General features: G+C 35.9%; 1 protein-coding gene and 1 pseudogene across 1 annotated transcript; both read left to right on the plus strand.

The window, feature by feature from the left end:
- The first annotated feature begins 3,202 nt into the window (after nucleotides 1-3,202).
- Nucleotides 3,203-4,160, plus strand: LOC122148557 (E3 ubiquitin-protein ligase TRIM35-like). The gene is made up of 3 exons (XM_042774943.1): nucleotides 3,203-3,453; nucleotides 3,535-3,557; nucleotides 3,638-4,160. Exons 1-3 carry the CDS (start codon nucleotides 3,346-3,348, stop codon nucleotides 3,810-3,812), a joined length of 306 nt encoding a protein of 101 aa, XP_042630877.1. The 5' UTR covers nucleotides 3,203-3,345; the 3' UTR covers nucleotides 3,813-4,160.
- Nucleotides 4,161-15,289: 11,129 nt separating this feature from the next.
- LOC109096451 lies at nucleotides 15,290-21,964 on the plus strand (annotated as a pseudogene).
- The last annotated feature ends 102 nt before the right edge of the window (nucleotides 21,965-22,066 follow it).

Raw genomic sequence — 22,066 nt, forward strand, 5'->3', positions numbered from 1 at the left:
CACCCCAAAATGAAAATTTCCTAATCATTTACTCACCCCAATGCAACCCAAGATATTCATGTCTTTCTTTCTTCAGTGGAAAAGAAATTAAGTTTTTTGAGGAAAACATTTCAGGATTTTTTTCTTCATATAATGGACTTCAATGGCAACTAACTCAGTTGGTTGCTATTGTTTCCTCAAAAAACTTAATTTTTTTTCCACTGAAGAAAGAAAGACATGGATATCTTGGATGGCATTGGGGTGAGTAAATTATTAGGAAATTTTCATTTTGAGGTGAACTAATCCTTTAAGTTTAAAATAAAAATGTTTAAATGTAATAGATTTTTCTCCTGGTCCTTATTTTAAATAGGTCATAAAAATATAAATAATTATCGATATCGACCAATATGAAACACTTATATCGTGATACAGTTTTCAGCCATATCGCCCAGCTCAATTACATAACATTTTAAATAAGGGTGTCAAAATGTATCATTTCTACGATGCAGACGAGGACGATTCGGTATCAGTTCAGTAATAGACCATAACCGATTATAATGTACTGACACTTTTCTGACGTCATTTGTCGCGTATGTGCTTTGGCGGTAGCATACAATGGCATACAAACTACTTTTAAAGCCTACATCTGGGCACATTTCGGCTTTTATGAACAACCTGGTAAGCACGACCTGCAGAAGACGCGCTGTGTGCGCTCATGTCACGCACAAATAGAATATGCAGGAGGTAATACCACTAACTTGATAAACCACGTTAGCCGTTTTCACACCGAGCTGTTAATGCCTGGCAGAGTCTGACTGCTTTTAGAGATGCGCAGATGAGCTCCAACGCCGAATCCACAGCCAAAAATAAATCATCCACCCACCCCAATAATTTTCTCTGACTTAAGTATCCGCACCCGATGGTCAAATTACAATTATTCTGTGTTGTTATGCGTGATTATAAATGGATGATCGTAACCTTCAACAGCGGATTTGGCGACGGTTGATGCACACATCTTTAATGGTAACATAATACACTGATTAATGATCGCTGCTCTTAAATGAACATTTCTTTAAAACAATTTATATGACAGATTTTCCTTTTCTTAATGGCATAAACAAGCTTTACAAACTGGAATGTCACTGTTTGAACAGGCGAGCACACACACGCGCGCACACATCACTTTTGAAGAAAAATTTAAAATTGAGAATGCGGTGCATCGCGATGCATTGTGATATCGAATTGAACTGAATCGATGACATGATAATCGAACCGAACCGTGAGACCAGTGTCAGTTCACACCCCTAATTTTAAAGGGAGAAGATGATTTTGAACAGCTTTTCAATTGTCAATTTGCTTTTACACCGCAATCAAACTATTTAAGATAAAAAATACCTCTGAACAAACTCCAGTGTTGTGCTGGCTTCCACCTGATACTCTAGGTTGAATACATAGTAACAGGCGAAGAGAGCGGCCAAGGCAGTGGAGTCCGCCATGCGACCCTCCCCTCGATCGACAGCATCCATTTTTTTGCAGTCAGGATTGTCTCTCCTTAGTAAAGACAAGAGTCATCACAAAAATTATATTTCATAGCAATACATTCTATAAAAGATTTTCGTAAAAACAGGGCAGGGAGCATACATATCTTCGAAGTAGTGCATTAAATAATTAAGTTAGGTCACCTCAAAATGAAAATTTTCTACAGCCTGACAAGGGTGTGGCACTTAACTTTTTTTTTTTTTTTGCTCCTAGTAGTGATGGTAAAGTTACTTACTGATTTTCTGGAAGTCCCGATAAGCAGTTGGTGAAGGATCTGCGATTCCAAGATGGAAACTCCGGCAGAGGCCACGGGTGGGAAAAATACATTAACGTTAAAGGCTGTGAAAACGTCTCCGTCGGAGCTCTCACGGAAACGGTTTCGCTGAATTCCTCTCAGGCAAAAAGTTAAAGAAATCAACACAAAGACGAAAACAGAATAAATACAACCACAAGACAAAGCCGTGTGTAAAGAAACGTAAATCTGAGAATTAACGGAGCTTGTCTGTCACTGACGACGAGTCAGAAATTCAATTGCTGCTTCTTTCGCGCTTTTTCCCCACAGATTCTAGATCTTTCTAGACTGGGTAAACCCCGCTATAGTGAATACAATTTGAATGTAACACATTGTTTTTTCACTAAAATCCTTATTATTGTATTATTGATTTTGTAGTCTAGTGATATCGCCAGAACAGAGGAAAGTGATCGCGAGAGTTGAAAGCGCAATCATGTAGTTGAGAGTGTGTTAATAATCTTGAAATAACAACGATACAGACTGGTTACTGAGACAAACAACACAACATAAATGGCAACGATGATGAACACATAAAAGAACGATCAGGATTGCCGTATCACTTTTGCTGGAAACGACATCTGGATCTGAAAGACTGATGGAGCTGGCATGGAGGGCGAAGAGGCCATAGCACGAGCACCGCCGATACATGTCATACAGGCTTAGTTATCGCCGCCTTTTCCATTGAACCTTAGAGTTTCGGATTTGTATGCAGAATACAAAACATGGAAAGACTCTTACAGTTTCTTTGAGTTGGCCAGTGAAACTATCTATGTTGCCTATTCGGTACGATGCGTTACTTTGTTGCATTGTATTGGTGCTCCAGTGCAGAGGATTTTCGCGAATCTCCCGGGTCCCAAAGATTCATATGGAGACTGTAAATGCACTGGATGCTTACTTTACTCCATGGAAAAATGTTGTGCTGGAAAGACACAAATTCCGACTGAGATCTCAACTACAAGATGAAACGATTGACGCATTTGTAAACGCGTTAAGGGACCCAGCCAAATCTTGTGAGTTTGGAGCTTTTGAACATGATATGATACGAGATCAACTCGTGGAGAAATGTGCACATAGACGATTAAGAGACTCTTGCAGGAAGAAGGGCTTACGTTGGAAAGAGCATTAACTGTTTCTAGAATTTTCGAATCAGCCCAAGCAGAGTCTAAAGTGCTTTCAGAAAACAATATCAAAGAAAAAGACAATCACGTTAATTTCACGAAGGGTACTAAACACAATTATGATTCGTTATATTTAATATAATGATTCCAGTTGAATATTTTTGTAAATGACGAGCAGCAGTCTGCTTCTGGATCTGTTATATGTCGGTGTCTGAGTTTCTCTGGGATCTGAATGATGTGATGTGTTGATGTGTGTTGATTGAGATGATTGAAGTGAATGTGATTTGATTTCAATCTCAAGCTGAGCACACAGAGCGTCAGATTAAACAGCAGTTTGAGAAGCTTCATCAGTTTCTCAGAGATGAAGAAGAAGCTACAATCACTGCACTGAGGGAGGAAGAGGAGCAGAAGAAGCAGATGATGAAGGAGAAGCTGGAGGAGATGAACAGACACATCTCAGCTCTTTCACACACAATCAAAGACACAGAGGAGATGATGAAAGCCAGTGACGTCTGCTTTATGGAGGTCTGATTTCAGATCATCCATTGATTGATTGATTGATGATTGATTGAGTTCTTGATGATAAATGGTGTGTTTGTTCTGCAGGAGTTTCCAGTCACGATGGAAAGGTGAGTGATCTGCTGGTGTCTCTGCTCTCTCTGCTTCTGATCCAAAGCCACTGCAGTTCTGATCCCGAATGTTCTTCCAGAGTCCAGATCTCATCACAGCCGGATCCACAGACGCCTTCTGGAGCTTTGATTCATGTGCCGCGTTACTTGGGCAACCTGCCCTTCAGAGTCTGGAAGAAGATGCAGGACATCGTCCAAAACAGTGAGTCTGGAGAAGATCTGTGCTGTTACACACACACTGGAAATGACGCATGAGGGAATATTTACAGATTTCAGCATTATGTGTGAATAACCAGATGAGCTGCTACACCAAAATGAGCCGAAAAACAAGAGAAGAACAACTTTGGTCCACATGATATTTACAGTTACAGTGATACAGCAGATCTCAGTTCAGTTTGATTGATCGGCAAATCTAAAATATTTACTGTAACAAACACTGACAGTGATCAGAGGAGAATGTCTGATGTGTTTGATCAATAGCACGAGTGTCATAATCAGTGTTAATTTCATCAATGAAGATGAGATGTTGACAAGCTAAAACTAATATATGATCAGGCGCGGCTCGTCTATATTCATCCACAACATAAACTGAAAAAAGAATAGATTGTATTGTTGTTGTGTTTTGTGTTATGGATAATTTTTTTTTCGGATTTTTGTTACGTTACGTTACCTTATGTGAACCTCACTTCAGCTCTGTGTCCGCATCAGGTCAGTAACTAGTTGGCATGTCTGTTTTTTTTCCTATGTGGAGTAGTGGATCAAATTAACAAAGTATAAATCCTTTAGTTTAAATGTGCTCACACGAATAGCCTTTATATGGTTATATTGTGTTTGTTTTATTATTATTCTGAGAATAGACATGTGATCGTCTTTCCTCACCCGAATTGCTCCATAACTTGTAACATTCTAAATCAATATTTGGAGGTGATAAATGCTATATTAAGTCAATTATGATACAGCATTTAATGCGTGTTCTCCGAGCCTGACATTAGCGTGCCAGCCACAGGATCACGCAAGGACATCTCTGACAACATTTTGTCTGCATGTGTTCAGAGATTAGAATATAAACTTTACAAAATGTTTTTCATGTATTAGTGCTATGACCCAAAATCTGCCCCACCTAAATGTACGGTCAGGAGCCGCTACTGTATCTGATGATAAAAATTATGTCTTCGCTAATAAGATGAAACGGGAGTGTAATGTAATCTGAGGACTACTGGACATTCAAAATACATCCTAAAGGTTACTGTCTTGTCCTTCAGAAGGGGCGTTTGCATATCTAGTCTCAGTATGGATGGATAGACGACCAAAACACAAACTATCTGAAACAGTGGCCTCAGCCAGGGGCGGATTTAGTGAATTGGGGGCCCCAGGAAAATATAGGAAAGGGGCCCTATACATTTGCACACATTTACCTAGATCAACCTTGAGGTTCCTTTTTTGTTGTGATGCTTGCTGCTGCACAATAGTGCCACATTGTTGTGTCCAATGTTTCTAAAAAAAAAATTATGTACATGTTATAATTGGATTCTTTCATTTACATTTACATTTATTCATTTAGCAGACACTTTTATTATTTTGTGTTGTAGACCACGAATAGTAACTGATTTACCATTGAGATACAAGTTTTAACAAAAAACTAAATAAATTATAAAATGATAAACCTCACAACTGAACCTTTAACCCCTTTTTTAAGAAAAGGGATGAATCTGAAGTCTAAATTATTATATCATTTAAAACGGATTTCTGTGGGTGGATTTTCACATTGTTCTGAACAAAAACTGCAGACTGGATAATTGAAAATGCACATTCATTCTCTGCCAGTAGGAGGTGCTTTTGGAACATCGGAAATATAGTGGTTTCCCCTTTAATGGCTGTAAACAAAGCAGCTCAGCTCATAAATGACACTTAATCAGGTAAAATGAAAATGTGATCAAAACTTTTATGAAGACATCCAGTTCCCTTCCGAGGTTCATTCATATAAAAACTTGAGTTAGTAGGAATGAGAAAAGTGTGAAAAAATATAGCCTATATTGACGAGGAAAGTCCACTGATGAGTTACCAGCGTAAGCCTACATTTAATTTTAGTCATTTTAACTTAGGGCTGTCAATCAATTAAAATATATAATTATGATTTATCGCATGATTATCATGAGTTAACTCGTGAATAATCTCAATTTAATAACATTTTTATCTGTTCTAAATGTACCTTAAATTAATACTTTTCCCCCCGGTTTCACAGACAAGGCTTAAACTAGTCCCAGACTAAAATACATGTTTTATTTTTCTCAAATTGAAATATATTTCTTTTTTATTTATTTGTATTATGTGAGTGTATTTGTTCTGTGTCAAGATTAAAATATGTTATTTTGTATTATATGGCATTTTTGTAAAAGTTGCTTAAATATCTTAATTTAACTAAGGCCTAGTCCTGGCTTAAGATAAGACCCGTTTGTGAAACCAGGCCAAGTTTTTAATCTAATCAACATGGGCATATATGGATGCTTTATGTAATATATTTTTATTATTAGTGAAACCATAGTTAACAGAGCATGAGAAGTAGACTAGAGTAGTTTCATAGGTCATAGATGTTTTTCAAAGAACTTGTTCATGTCTATTAGACACATGGAGAAAAAACAGAAATACCACGTTCTTATTACTTCTCTTTCTGTGCACTGAGCAATTTACTTACAGTACACAACCTGTTTGTATTTCCGCAAGACAGGGCAGCTCACTTCTTCTGAACATGCAAAATGTACATTTGTTATTTATTATTACATTTGTTTGCCTCTCTGTGCCACATTCTGTATTTTGATGCAGCTAAATTCTAGAAACTGTTTTCATTGATATATTTGACTGTTTGTTGTCAGACAACGGGATGAATATGAAATAGTGACTGAAACGCGATCCATTAAGACTAACCAGCTCTCCCTTCCGAGATGTTAATCTGCACAGAAGTCCTGATTTATAATCGTGCCGTCGTCTGATAAAATCAAATATTCTACAGACAAGATAAAGACAATAGCTGTGCTGTGATTTCGGCTATTCTGTATGTCAAATTAGAGAAGCAACATATCTGTGCTTTAACTGAAAGCGCAGCTCCTTTCAGCCGCGCGCTGAACAAAGCAGACGCAGAGAAAGAGAAGTGTGCGCGCGCGCTGGGAAAGAGAGACCTCGCGCTCGTGCGGCAGTTAGATTCAGATGCATCATATTTTCATTTGCTACAAGCAGGATACACAAGAAGCACGTTCAACTCGGACACGCAGACGGTTGTCTGGTAATAAACACCGTAAACAGCAACCGTGCGCGTGTCCGCGCTTAATGCGCATCTCGTATATGAAAAGCATTTTAGGGGGCCCCTTGGCTTTTGGGGGCCCAAGGCAGTCGCCTACCCTGCCTACTGGGTAAGTCCGCCCCTGGCCTCAGCACCCGAAGGGGTAAAGTGACCAGACGTCCCGTTTTTACTGGGAGTCACAATTTGTAAATGAACTTAAAGGATAGGCGGAATCGCGCTGATAGAAGTGCTCTCTCTCTCTCTCGTGCACGCGCACGCTCCACGTTTTCAGTTCTCATATACAGCGCGCGATCAGTTCTCAGGGTTCAAATACACACACAGCAGTGCAAATGTCTATCTTGTAGACTATCCCACGAAAAAACAGTCGGTTATCGATTAAGTGAACTTAAACAGGTGGGTGAAAACTGAACGTGTGTCAGTACCATAGCAGTACACGCATGCCTTCCGTCTTAAAGGGACAGTATTCCTAAGTTAAGTACCTCTCCGTCTCATTAATGTTAACCAACAAAAGATGTTAAATAAATGTACAAATGTTAAGTAAACCTTCTGTATCTGAAAAATTAGTTTAATTTGTATCTCTTTCATATTTGTCTCATTGCCCTATTATGCTTCTTTTTTTCAAAATGTATAAATTATATTTTTTATAATCTATATTATGTATGAACAACTATAATTTTTTATTAGTTTCTCCCTTTTCACTACTGTGAAAGGGATAGTTCATACAAAAATGAAAATTGTCAACATTTATTCAAGTTTTTCCAAATACAATCCTTGACTCAAATTTCTCATAAGCTTAATTGATTTGGTCTTAAGAGAGAAGAATTAATGAATAGTTTTGTTTGAAAAATAGCTACCAAAAGAAATATTGGTAACTGCAGTTTGACTAAAATAATGACTAAAAGTTGACAAAAATGCAATGACTTTCCGTCGACTAAAACTATGAAAGACTCAAATGGCTAAAATGTGACTAAGACTATTAAGCATTTTCGTCTCAAGATAAAGACTAAAGCTGTGTCCGAAACCGCTCCCTATCCACTATATAGTGCACTATATCAGGTGTCAGCCATTTTGCAGTGCTGTCCAAATTCTGAGTGAACGACTTCATTCTCTACATTCGTCCACTACTTTTTACCCACAATTCATTCTGATTTCGAGTGTACAACCGATGTACACTGGCTGAAGCACTATTTCCCACAATCCAATGCGGAGAACCGGCGAGCTGGAAGCAAGAGCGGGAGCGAGCAAGTTTGAATGAGAGATGCCGTTTACATCTATATTATTTCTGTTTCAAAAATTTTTCATACATTATTTATATTAAAATATGTTATGTAGACAATAACTAATTTACTGAGGTGGCATCGTTGTTAACTTACAAAAATGATGATAATTCGGTGGATACTTTAAAAATGTTCTGATGTAAAATTAACGGTCGCCTGACGACGCTCTACAACCATCTTATCTGAGCTCAAAACGCTGCTTGAGCGAGTGTCAGGATACTAAAAATAATAAATACAAAAAATGATGAACGTGTTAATGTGTGTTTATTTTTGTTCTCAGTATTTTAATATAATTTAATGATTATGAACATAAAAGCATTAAAAAAAAGAAAAAAAAAAAAGAATGATATACCATCGATGAAACCACAAAGCGAAACGGAGGTATGTATAATTGCAATATAAAGTCATTTTAAGGATTACTGCTATTAATATTATTTTCTAAAATAAGGTACATGTAATATAAAAGTACATATGGCGATATTTTTGGGTATGTTAGTAGTTTTGTGGGCAGTGTATACGTCACCGTCCGAATCCGTTCACTTATTTGTTCACTCCTTTCTGATATAGTGTACTCAACTGCCATACACTATATAGGGACTACATAGTGAACTATATAGTGAACGAGTGAGCGATTTCGGACAGGTTTTTGTTGCAATTTATGAGTGAAAATTATTTCAAAGTAAATCCTACACCAAATTTTGAAAAGTGTCTACACCATATTTCATTTATTTTAAACTGTATATATTTACAGACTATTTAATTTAAACCACTATATTTAAATCATTTTATATATATTTATATATATACAGATACTGAAAAAAAATAATTTTTGAAGTTATATATAAAACCAAAAATATTGCAGTACGTGTTTTACTAGAAAATAATAAAATAAAATAAAAAAATCAAACATCAAATTATAGATATATACAACATGTCTATCTGAAAATCAACATTTTTACTGAAACTTTTATAATTTATACGTTTTAGGTGACTAATTAAAGAGTATGAAATTAATATTTTACTGTTTGTATTTTCTAGTTTTTTTTATAATTTATTTTTTTCTGTTATAAGTTTTTTAAATCAACATTTTTCTATTTGTATGACATTTCCAAGATTTTTTAATCAGTAATATATATATATAATTTTTTTTGTGTTACAAAAAAACATTAAAATCAATATTTTACTACTTGTGTGACATTTGATATTTTTTTAATCAATTTATTTATTTATTTATTTTTGTTGTTGTTGTTGTTAATAATTATTTTAATTTTTTAAGCGTTTGTGTGATATTTCCAAGATTTTTAAAAATCAATCGGTAATTTTTTTGTAATCTTGTAATTTGTATGACATTAAAAAAAAATAAAAATCTATTGATTATTTTTAGATATTTTTATTATGTTAAAAATCAATAATTTCTATTTGCATGACATTCCTGATAATTGTTTTTAATCAATTGATGATTTATATATATTTATATACTATTTGTGCTTAAAGCTTTGCCTGATTGAATTATGTTTTTATATTTCATGTTTAGCTGCTTATTTTGTCTTCTTTTTTTCTTTTTTTTTGCCTGAATTTTCCATTCTGCTAGTTTTTACCTTTGTAATCATAACAGTGGTTAAGAATTAAAGTGACATGTTCACTTGCTTTGGTCTGGACCAAATACAATGTTAATTTTTTTAATTTTTTTTACATTTTTCTTTTTTTTTGGTGTGGTTTAATTTGACACTGCCCTTTTTGCAAGTGAACCACGTGTACTAAGGTCATCCAGAAATTCTCAAGCGTACCGGAGTTCGAATGGAACCGGACTGAGAACACCTCTTCAGCGAGGTCTTGGTGCGGTTGTTTGGTCCACACTCGAGTGCGATTGCTGTATTCACACCTGCCCAAAAGATCTGCACCAAGGGGAGAAACGAACTTGAGATTGATTCAGTCGAACCAAACAAGACCATATGAATAAACCCTAAGTGATTAGTTTGCTCTGTTTAAACTCTATGTATTCAGTTCAGTTGACTTTTATTGTTATGTTGCTTGTTTGTTCTGTTCCTGCCTTGAGTTTGCTCCTGGGTGTTTTGTTTAGTTTTGATTTCAGTTAATAAAACTGCTATGTTTAGATCCATTTCTACATGTTTCTGCAGTCCAGCCATGAGAGAATAATAGATGATTATGGGTCTAAAGGCAGTCCGAATCCTAGTCCCTAGAGACACACACACAGGCCAATCTAGTCCAATATAGGAATAGCAATGGTCAGAATGCAGGAAAATGTGGCCAAAAGGTGTTTTTTTTTTATTTTTTTATTTTTTAAACTCAGATTGTTGTTTTTCATGACAGTGTGAACAACACAAACCACATAGAATCTGATATTTGTTTTCTGATTTGTGCCACTTCCATATGTGGTCCTATATCGAAGTTGATGGTTTATTGTCTTAATGCTTCATTATTCAAAACATTTCTATCATTTTATTCAGTCACAGCATAGCTGGGTGGATTTGTCCTTATTAGGGATTTCCTGGAGTGTCATTGGTTCTATTACTTCTGTGATGCATATATGGATTTTCTGCTCAAGGTCACCCTCCGGCTTCCAGTATGAATGAAACAGACATTACCTGTGTCTATAGTGCTCAGTAATGGCCAATCCATAAAAAAAATAATACTTCTCTCAAAAGAAATATGTGACTCCCCACCCCAAGTAATTAATACAATTACTTGAATAATTATTATTGTGAATATGTGTAATTTTACTTGAGTACAGTTTTTGGTTGCTCTGTCCACCTTTGCTCGCTTCTCCAAACACAGACAACCAGCAAAAGCAGACGTGTGTTTATCACTGACTTCAGCATGTGAAGATTTTAATGCATTTTATTAATATGTAACCTGAAGATATCCTGATGTTGTCTTCAGACCAAAGGTGAATCTCCACCCTTTAACAACACTTACCAGGAAGAGACTGTCTTCTTATTTCTCCTTTCTGATTTTCTTCTTTTTTGACAAAAGCAAAAATAAAGAGAAAAACGCTGACGCTTTTTTTGAGAATTATTTTGTCTTTCTGAACAGACAGCAGATCTTCGTGATTCTCATTGTTATTCATGTTTGAAATCGTTGTTCAGAAAGAGAAAGTAAAGTTTAGGTTGCTGGAGCTCAAACAGTGAAAATGGCTTCATCGGCTGAATATGAATATAATTGTCCCGTGTGCTGTGAAATCTTCAAGACTCCTGCTATTTTATCATGTAGTCACAGTGTCTGTAAAGAGTGTCTTCAACAGTTCTGGAGAACCAAGAAAACTCTTGAATAGAAGGGAGGGTTGTACCAATGATTCTCTCAGCAGTCCGGACTATCCTCTGTAGTCTTCTGAGGTCAGATTTAGAAGCTGAGCTGAACCAGACAGTTACTGAAGTGCAGAGGATGGATTCAATGATGGCGGAGTAGAACTGTTTCAGCAGCTCTTGTGGTAGGTTGAATTTCCTCAGCTGGCGAAGGAAGTACAACCTCTGCTGGGCCTTTTTTCACAATGGAGTCAATGTGAATGTCCCACTTCAGGTCCTGAGAGATGGTGGTTCACAGGAACCTGAATGACTTCACTGCAGTGGGGGGAGAACAGGGGGGGGGGTATTTATTTTTTTTCATCTTTCTCCTGAAGTACGATCTTCTCCACTATTTTGAGCGTGTTCAACTCCAGGTTGTTAAGACTGCACCAGGCACCAGCTCTTTAACCGCCTGTCTGTAAGCAGACTCGTGATGATTGTGGTGTCGTCAGCAAACTTCAGGAGCTTGACAGAGGGGTCTTTAGATGTGCAGTCGTTGGTGTACAGGGAGAAGAGCAGTGGGGAGAGAACGCAGCCCTGAGGAGCTCCAGTGCTGGTTATACAGGAGATGGATGTGTACAATGGCGCGGGAAGGGGGGTGCTGCGGGGGCTGCAGCCCCCCCCCGTCATAGCATCAGCCCCCCCTGGTGGGGGGCTGTGGACTAACCTAATATTGTACTTAAAAACGTGAAAAAAAAAAAAAATAAAAAAAATAAAAAACAGACATAACAATGTGTTTAATGTGGGATTAAGATATAGTGTATAAGATATAAACTAATGATTAATTATTTTAATATTTCTGTGTCGCTGCAAAGACGATGCGGACTCGCCATGAACGCCAGAGAGAAATGCACATTTCATATGGATTAGGCCGACATATTCAGAGAGTAGCCTATTTCTTTTCGTTTTGAATATTTTCGTTTAAAAGTAGACATTTTTAAGCTTTCTATAATAGATAGCCTATATTTCTCAAAACTGTCTGTGAGGCACAAGCTGAGTTTCTGCGCCCTCCAGTTCACGTGCAATACAAGTGATGTGCCGGCACCTTATTACATTGTCTGCTAATATATTTGCTTGTTTATTAAATACAGGCAATGGGTTTGATAAAATATTGATCAAAATTAAGATACAATTTATACAAAACGAAAATCTTTTAAACAGAGTCTTTCTACAAAACAAAACTCAATAAAGTGGTTAAAATCATGTCTTACCCACTCCATGTCTCATAGGCTATTGCGCATGATGTATCATATCTTTCTCATGCTGCATGCTCACTTTCATAATAAACATTGATTAAATAAATAAAAAAATTACATTAGCCTATAATATTTAAACAAATATGAAACCAAATATGTTTTCTTTAATGGCTACAACACATAGCCTAAACAGTACAGAGATTTTTTTTTAATTTTTTTATTTATTTATTTTTATTAAACATCAAAGTACAAGTACATCAAGTACAATTTTTGTGTATAAAACAGTAACAATCACGCCAGGGGAGAAGACTAGTAGAGAAATTTCATGTCGTCAGTCACAACATAATGACGTCACATATTTTCCAACCCAGCCCTCAGCCCCCCCGCATGAAACAGCTTCCAGCGCGCCTGGATGTGTATTTTCCCAGCCTCACTAGCTGCTGCCTATCTGTCAGGAAGCTGTTGATCCACTGACAGACGGAGGTGGGCACGGAGAGCTGAGTTAGTTTGGGTGTGAACGGTTGTTTGGAGAGGTGTTCAGGGCGGGTGTGGGGTGTTCTTTCAAACCTGCTAGGAATACACATATCCTCACAGAAACTGATATAAGATGTTACAGTCTCTGTGAGCTCATCCAGATCGGTGGCAGCAGTTTCAAAAACACTCCAATCAGTGAGGTCAAAACAAGATTGTAAATCCTGCTCTGCTTCATTAGTCCATATTTTTACAGTCCTTAATACAGGTTTAGCTGATTTTAGTTTCTGCCTGTAGGTCGGTATAAGATGAACCAAACAGTGATCAGAGAGTCCCAAAGCTGCTCGTGGAACAGAGTGATATACATCCTTTATTGTGGTGTAACAGCGATCCAATATATTACTGTCTCTGGTGGGACGTGTGATGTGCTGTCTGTATTTTGGCAGTTCATGGGAGAGATTTGCTTTATTAAAGTCCCCGAGAATGATTAAAACAGAGTCCGGTTGTTGTTGTTCTGTCTCTATGATCTGATCAGCGTGCACACACACCTCACACACACGCGCACACACACCTCACACACACGCGCACACACACCTCACGCACACTCACACTCACGAGCGCACACACACTCACACACACCTCAGACACACACACTCACACACACGCACACACACACACACCTCACACACACACACACACGCACACACCTCACACACACGCGCACACACACCTCACACGCGCACACTCACACACATGCGCAAACACACACACACTCACACGTGCACACACACTCACACGCTCACACATTCTCCATCTGTCTCTTACTTACAGGAACTGTTTGTGTGTTTACTCTTATATAATAACAGTATATAAATAAACGCTGATTTGAAATGATTTTATCTGTCTTTCTACTTCAGAATGTTACATTAAATATGTTACTTGCGGTTTATTTGGAGGTTTTTGTTGCAATTTATGAGTGAAAATTATTTCAAAGTAAATCCTACACCAAATTTTGAAAAGTGTCTACACCATATTTCATTTATTTTAAACTATATATATATTTACACACTATTTAATTTAAACCACTATATTAAATCATTTTATATCTATTTATAGATATACAGATAGATACTGAAAAAAACTTTTATTCAGTATGTAAACAAAATATTGCAGTATGTGTTTTACTAGAAAATAATAAAATAAAAAAATCCAACATCAAATTATAGATATATACAACATGTCTATCTGAAAATCAACATTTTTACTGAAACTTTTATAATTTATACATTTTAGCTGACTAATTAAAGATTATGATATCAATATTTTACTGTTTGTATTTTCTAGTTTATTTTTTTAAATAATTTATATATTTTTTTCTGTTATAATTTTTTTAATCAACATTTTTCTATTTGTATGACATTTCCAAGATTTTTTTTATCAATAATTTATATATATTTTTTTTGTTACAAAAAACATTAAATCAATATTTTACTATTTTTTTAATCTATTTATTTATTTATTTATTTATTTATTTATTTTTGTTGTTGTTGTTGTTGTTGTTAATCATTCAGATCGATATTTTCCTATTTGTGTGATATTTCCAAGATTTTTAAAAATCAATCAGTAATTTTTTGTAATCTTTTAAATAAATATTTTAGTATTTGTATGACATTTAAAAAAAAAATCAATTGATATTTTATATATATTTTTATTATGTTAAAACCAATCATTTCTATTTGCATGACATTCCTGATAATTGTTTTTAATCAATTGATGATTTATATACTATTTATATACTTTTTGTGCTTAAAGCTTTGCCTGATTGAATTATGTTTTTATATTTCATGTTTAGCTGCTTATTTTGTCTTTTTTTTGTTTGCCTGAATTTACCATTCTGCCAGTTTTTACCTTTGTAATCATAACAGTGGTTAAGAATTAAAGTGACATGTTCACTTGCTTTGGTCTGGACCAAATACAATGTTGATTTTTTTTTTTTTTTTTTTTTTTGTCGGTTTAATTTGACACTGCCCTTTTTGCAAGTGAACCACGTGTACTAAGGTCATCCAGAAATTCTCAAGTGTACCGGAGTTCGTATGGAACCGGACTGAGAACACCTCTTCAGCGGGGTCTTGGTGCGGTTGTTTGGTCCACACTCGAGTTCGATTGCTGTATTCACACCTGCAGAAGAATCTGAACCTAACCAAAATAAAGACAGATGAAGCTAGATGCCCCCCACCCCAAGCTCAAAGGTCAAACTATGCCTATGTGTATAAATGGAATGGAGCTATTTATTTGCAGTGTAAATAGCATATTACTAAAAAAGCTGCTATTAACCCCCTTAATTAGTTCCATAGTTCTATTACTTCTGTGATGCATATATGGATTTTCTTCTTCTCTCAAAAGAAATATGTGACCCCCACTCCAAGTAATTAATACAATTACTTGAATAATTATTACTGTAAATATGTGTAATTTTACTTGAGTACAGTTTTTGGTTGCTCTGTCCACCTTTGCTCGCTTCTCCAAACACAGACAATCAGCAAAAGCAAACGTGTGTTTATCACTGACTTCAGCATGTGAAGATTTTAATGCATTTTATTAATATGTAACCTGAAGATATCCTGATGTTGTCTTCAGACCAAAGGTGAATCTCCACCCTTTAACAACACTTACCAGGAAGAGACTGTCTTCTTATTTCTCCTTTCTGATTTTCTTCTTTTTTTGACAAAAGCAAAAATAAAGAGAAAAACGCTGACGCTTCTTTGAGAATTATTTTTGTCTTTCAGAACAGACAGCAGATCTTTGTGATTCTCGAGGTTATTCATGTTTGAAACCGTCGTTCAGAAAGAGAAAGTAAAGTTTAGGTTGCTGGAGCTCAAACAGTGAAAATGGCTTCATCAGCTGAATATGACTATAATTGTCCCGTGTGCTGTGAAATCTTCAAGACTCCTGTTCTTTTATCATGTAGTCACAGTGTCTGTAAAGAGTGTCTTCAACAGTTCTGGAGAACCAAGGAAACTCAGGAGTGTCCTGTCTGCAGGAGAAGATCCTCAAAAGATAATCCTCTGTGTATTTAACCTTGCATTTCAATATTTGTTTGAGTAGTTTGTGTGGGTGGTTAATGAGGGTGGTTAATGAGGGTCTTTGGTGATGTTCTGAGGAGATCTGCAGTTTACACTCTTCTGTCTGGAGGACAAACAGCCGGTGTGTGTAGTGTGCTTTACTTCACAGAAACACGTCAGTCACACATTCAGACCCATCAGTGAAGTTGTTCCTTCATATAAGGTAGGACAAATGTCTCTTGTTTCATATGTAAAGAACAATAAACATCATAAACACCGATATTATCACATTCCTGCACTCAGTATTTCTCTCTGCTGTTTTAATCAACTTCATATGACATAAACTCTGCTGTGTAAAAAAAGTATTTGCCCTCATACTGAGCCACTTCTGTGAGAGATTGCTACTGTGCTGAGTTGTTTTCATTTGGAGATAATGGCTCTCACTGTGATTCTTTGAGTCCAAGAGCCTTTAAACTCACTTTGTAACCCTTCCAGACTGATGTATTCCAATCACCTTCTTTGTCATAATTTCTGGTATACTTTTTCATAGCACTGTATGATGATCACTGTATTCTCTTCTCTTAACTGTAATCTGGTGTTTTATGTATTTTTATTTTGTCCAATTCTAGGAGGAGGTCAATAAATCACTGAAGTCCTTACAGAAGAAACTTAAACACAATGAAAACATTAAAGGAGAGTTTGAGAAAACAGTTGAACACATCAAGGTGAGGAAACAGAATCAAGAGTCATTTTCAGTACAGCTGTAGCATCACTAAACACAATTATGATGTGTTTTATTTAATATAATGATTCCAGTTGATTATTTTTGTAAATGACGAGCAGCAGTCTGCTTCTGGATCTGTTATATGTCGGTGTCTGAGTTTCTCTGGGATCTGAATGATGTGATGTGTTGATGTGGTGTTGATGGAGATGATTGAAGTGAATGTGGATTTGATTTCAATCTCAAGCTGAGCACACAGAGCGTCAGATTAAACAGCAGTTTGAGAAGCTTCATCAGTTTCTCAGAGATGAAGAAGAAGCTACAATCACTGCACTGAGGGAGGAAGAGGAGCAGAAGAAGCAGATGATGAAGGAGAAGCTGGAGGAGATGAACAGACACATCTCAGCTCTTTCACACACAATCAAAGACACGGAGGAGATGATGAAAGCCAGTCACGTCTGCTTTCTGAAGGTCTGATTTCAGATCATCCGTTGATTGATTGATTGATGATTGATTGATTGATGATTGATTGAGTTCTTGATGATCAATGGTGTGTTTGTTCTGCAGGAGTTTCCAGTCTCGATGGAAAGGTGAGTGATCTGCTGGTGTCTCTGCTCTCTCTGCTTCTGATCCAAAAACCCACTGCAGTTTCTGATCCTGAATGTTCTTCCAGAGTCCAGATCTCATCACAGCCGGATCCACAGACGCCTTCTGGAGCTTTGATTCATGTGTCGCGTTACTTGGGCAACCTGCCCTTCAGAGTCTGGAAGAAGATGCAGGACATCGTCCAAAACAGTGAGTCTGGAGAAGATCTGTGCTGTTACACACACACTGGAAATGACGCATGAGGAAATATTACAGATTTCAGCATTATGTGTGAATAACCAGATGAGCTGCTACACCAAAATGAGCCCAAAACAAGAGAAGAACAACTTTGGTCCACATGATATTTACAGTTACAGTGATACAGCAGATCTCAGTTCAGTTTGATTGATCGGCAAATCTAAAATATTTACTGTAACAAACACTGACAGTGATCAGAGGAGAATGTCTGATGTGTTTTATCAATAGCACGAGTGTCATAATCAGTGTTAATTTCGTCAATGAAGACGAGATGTTGACAAGCTAAAACTAATATATGATCAGGCGCTGCTCGTCTATATTCATCTACAACATAAACTGAAAAAATTATAAATTGTAAACGTGTTCAGCATTCTGCAACAAATATTTTTCAGATTTTTTATACTATTTTAAGTCGTAAAGTAAGCAGTATATATTTAAATCCCGCGCATGGCTTTAGCAGGCATGTATACATGATATAAGCGGGCAGACGGTGCCTGAGCGCTCCCGAGCTCAACAGCGCCCCACAATTTTGCAACGAAAACCTGTGGTTGAAAGGTGGAACTGCAGCGTGCTCTAATTGAGAGCCATAGGGGCAGATTTGAGACTGCTCTGCTTTAAGACGGAAGGCATGCGTGTACTGCTATGGTACTGTTGTATGGCGTTCAGACGAGCTCATTAATATGACATTGTAACATGCACTCGTCTCACTGAACATAACATCTGCGTCTTGTCTGCATTTCCAATACACTGATTCATGCTTTATTATGCATACTCATTCTATATTTTTTATTAAAAAAAAAACAACTAGAATTTAACAAACATAGAGTGTTCCAAACATATTTCTAAATTAACTTAATAAAGAATAAAAAAAAAAAATTGACCACTTTGCCATTAAAAAACAAAACTGCAATAATGTAATGGCTGCAACATCAGATGGGGAAGAGAGAGAGAAAAAGACGGGGATCCAGTCAGACTCGGGACTAGAATTCTGATAAGCTGTGCAGGGCTCTATTCGTTCCCTCGTTTCAACTAAAAGTTCCCCTGGGCTCGGCGGGCCCCAAACTGCCCGGGCCCTTATGCACCTTCATACCAGACGCTACGCCACTGGCCTAAAGCCTGTACTTATTTAATATCACACAAAGAGTGACATTTTTATTTTCTTGAAAAATATCAAAAATGTGATATTGATTTTGTACAACAGTTAAATAAACAAGAAATTAATATTAACAGACTTTTAAGACACCATATTGTCTATTTTTGCTCTATTTCACCAAAAAAAAAAATTTCACCAATAAAAAATAGCTAATTCCAAACAGAGCCACGGTGCTGTTGTGCGTCTCTGAGGAACATGACAGTGTTTCGTTCCCAAATTAATCAACCGTTTATATGATCAATGACTCACTTATTAATAGTAACTTGCTGCCACCTATTGGCGGTTTTAATTTCACATTTAAAGTACCTTTTAATTTTTTTTCTTTATAATTTCAAATATCAGTAGGCTATTCAACGTTTTAGGATTAAAATATCAAAACATTATTTTTGCATTTGTAACTCCAGGTTAAAGGATTCATGTCCTGCATTAAACAGTGTGTAAATACATCTAAAGGCCTCTTCAGATGCAGCTTGTTTCCTCTGCATTGCAAAGATACATTTTGTTTAGAATGATGTTTATTGGTTTGGTAACAGCCCCGAATGTCTTATTATTCTAATTCACTTCATTGATTGAATTTAACAATTTGACGCAAAATATAATGCACACTTCTAGAAAAAATATAAAATGCCCATGAAGGGTAAAAATAACTTTTGTTGGAAAATATGAATTTCTATCACTGCTGTGAACTGACTATGCAGAATGTGAAGAATATCAATAACTTTAGGAGTCAGCTTCTCCACGGCAGTCCTGCAGTGCAACACACTCAGAAAAATATACTCTGATTATGGTTATGGCTAAAAATCCCAGAAAATATCGAGATATCATTTTTGTCTCTATCGCACACCCTTATATAGCCTGTTTGATTCATCTTTGCTTGTTTGGTACACATAATCCACTGATCATGAAGCTTAAAATAAGCTTATCTTAGGTTTTCTCAATGATAATGATTGAGGACACGACAAAAAATAATAATAAATAAAATAAAATTGGTGAATCATATTTATATAAGGTTTTGTTTATTTATTTATGGAAAGGGGGTGGGGTCTGGTTAATATTGTGAAATATCATTACAATTTAAAATAATGGTTTTCTATTTTAATATACCTTATATTTATTTCTGAATTCTCAGCATCATTACTCCAGTCTTCTTTGACGCATGATGCTTCAATGTATTGTCAACCTCGGAAACAATTGTGCTGCTTAATATTATTCTGTGATATTTTTACAGGATTGATTGATGAATCTTGGCAGATTATTATTCAAAATATAGAAATCTTATCAATTTAACATTATTGCTGAATAAAAGTTTTAAAAAAGAAAGGAGAAAAAAATGAATAATAAAATAATATTATTTATTATTTTAAACGTATATTTTAAATGTAAAATATAACAAAGAAGAGAGGTGCTTGAAAAACTGAACATTAATCAGGCATAATGTATTTTTCTAGCCTATGTATTTTATTATTATTTTACAGAAACAGTCTCAGATCTAGCAGCCGATTGCAATCGACAGGTTCGCAATCGTAGCCTATATTAAAATAGAAAAAAATAGAAAAAATAAACCTACTGTATCTGAAAAATGAGTTTAATTTGTATCTCTTTTGTATTTGTCTTATTGCCTTATTGTGCTTCTTTTTCAAAATTTATAAATTATATTTTTTATAATCTATATTATATATTATATACTATAATTGTTATTAGTTTCTCCCTTTTCACTACTGTTAAAGGAATAGTTCATCCAAAAATGAAAATCGTCATCAAGTTTTTCTAAATTCAATCCTTGATTAAAATTTCTCATAAGCTTAATTGATTTGGTCTTAGAGAGAATAATTAATGACTAGTTTTGTTTGAAAACTACATATAAAATAGCTCCCAAAATAAATATTGGTGACTGCAGTTTGACTAAAAGTTGACAAAAATGCAATGACTTTTCGTCGACTAAAAATATGAAAGACTCAAATGACTAAAATGTGACTAAGACTATGAAGCATTTTGGTCTCAAGATAAAGACTAAGACTAAATCAGAAATGCCTGTCAAAATGAACACTGGTCATAATTCATAATAATCTGTGTGTGGTTCACTCTTGATCATTATATGAACATCAGAATAAAAGCAGCTGTTGATTGTGTCTCATCAGCTCCTGTGATTCTGGATCCAAACACTGCAGATCCATGTCTCATCCTGTCTGATGATCTGACCAGTGTGAGATACAGCAGGAACAATCAACCTCTTCCTGATAATCCAGAGAGATTTGACTATTATCCTTGTGTTCTGGGTTCAGAGGGTTTTAACTCAGGAACACACTGCTGGGATGTGGAGGTTAAAGAGAGTCGATTCTGGAGTCTTGGAGTAACTACAGCATCAAACCAGAGGAAGAGACGTGTTTTCTTTAACACTGATGTCTGGAGTGTGCGGTACGGTGGATGGTCTGATCAATTTGGTTTTCGTGTTAATCAGAAGCTTGAGCGTGTGAGAGTGTATCTGGACTATGACAGAGGAACAGTGTCATTCTCTGATCCTGTAACTAACACACATCTACACACATTCACAACCACCTTCACTCACACACTCTTTCCTTTCTTCTGGTGTGGTTCCTCTCTGAGGATCTTATCGTTCAATAGTCAGTAAATGTTACTCCTGTAGTTCTGGATCCACCTGCTTTCATCTTTTACACTCATCATGTTTCCAATATTCAATCCATATCACAATTTCAATATTTGTTCATCATGAGGCTAAAAGAATAATTGTTTATTTCAGTTAAATGATCATTTGTTCATTGATGTAAATGTTTAATCCACATCAGTGTTGAATGAAATATAAATACTTACTATAGAAATACTTGATTAAAATGGTTCATAAAAATCTGATTCTCAGAACAAAGTCTCTGGGACTCACTGAAAACACTTAAAAGTTCGACTCAGATTCTGAACAAAGTGATTTTGATTAATAGAAAATGTGATTATATGATTTTAGTAATGAAAGGTTAAATGTGTGGTCATGATAAGTAGGGTTTAATCATGGAAATGCATTGAGTGTGAACCCTGAGAAGTGATTATTTCTGTTTCCTCAATAAATGAATAAATGAATGTAATGGACTTGCTTGTTTAAATCAGCCGTGTCTCTGTCAGCAGTGGAAACTTCATTACAACACCACAGTCATAAAAATAATAAACAATCAGATTAAAAAG

Source organism: Cyprinus carpio, chromosome A18, assembly GCF_018340385.1.
Source record: "Cyprinus carpio isolate SPL01 chromosome A18, ASM1834038v1, whole genome shotgun sequence".
Taxonomy (NCBI): Eukaryota; Metazoa; Chordata; class Actinopteri; order Cypriniformes; family Cyprinidae; genus Cyprinus; species Cyprinus carpio.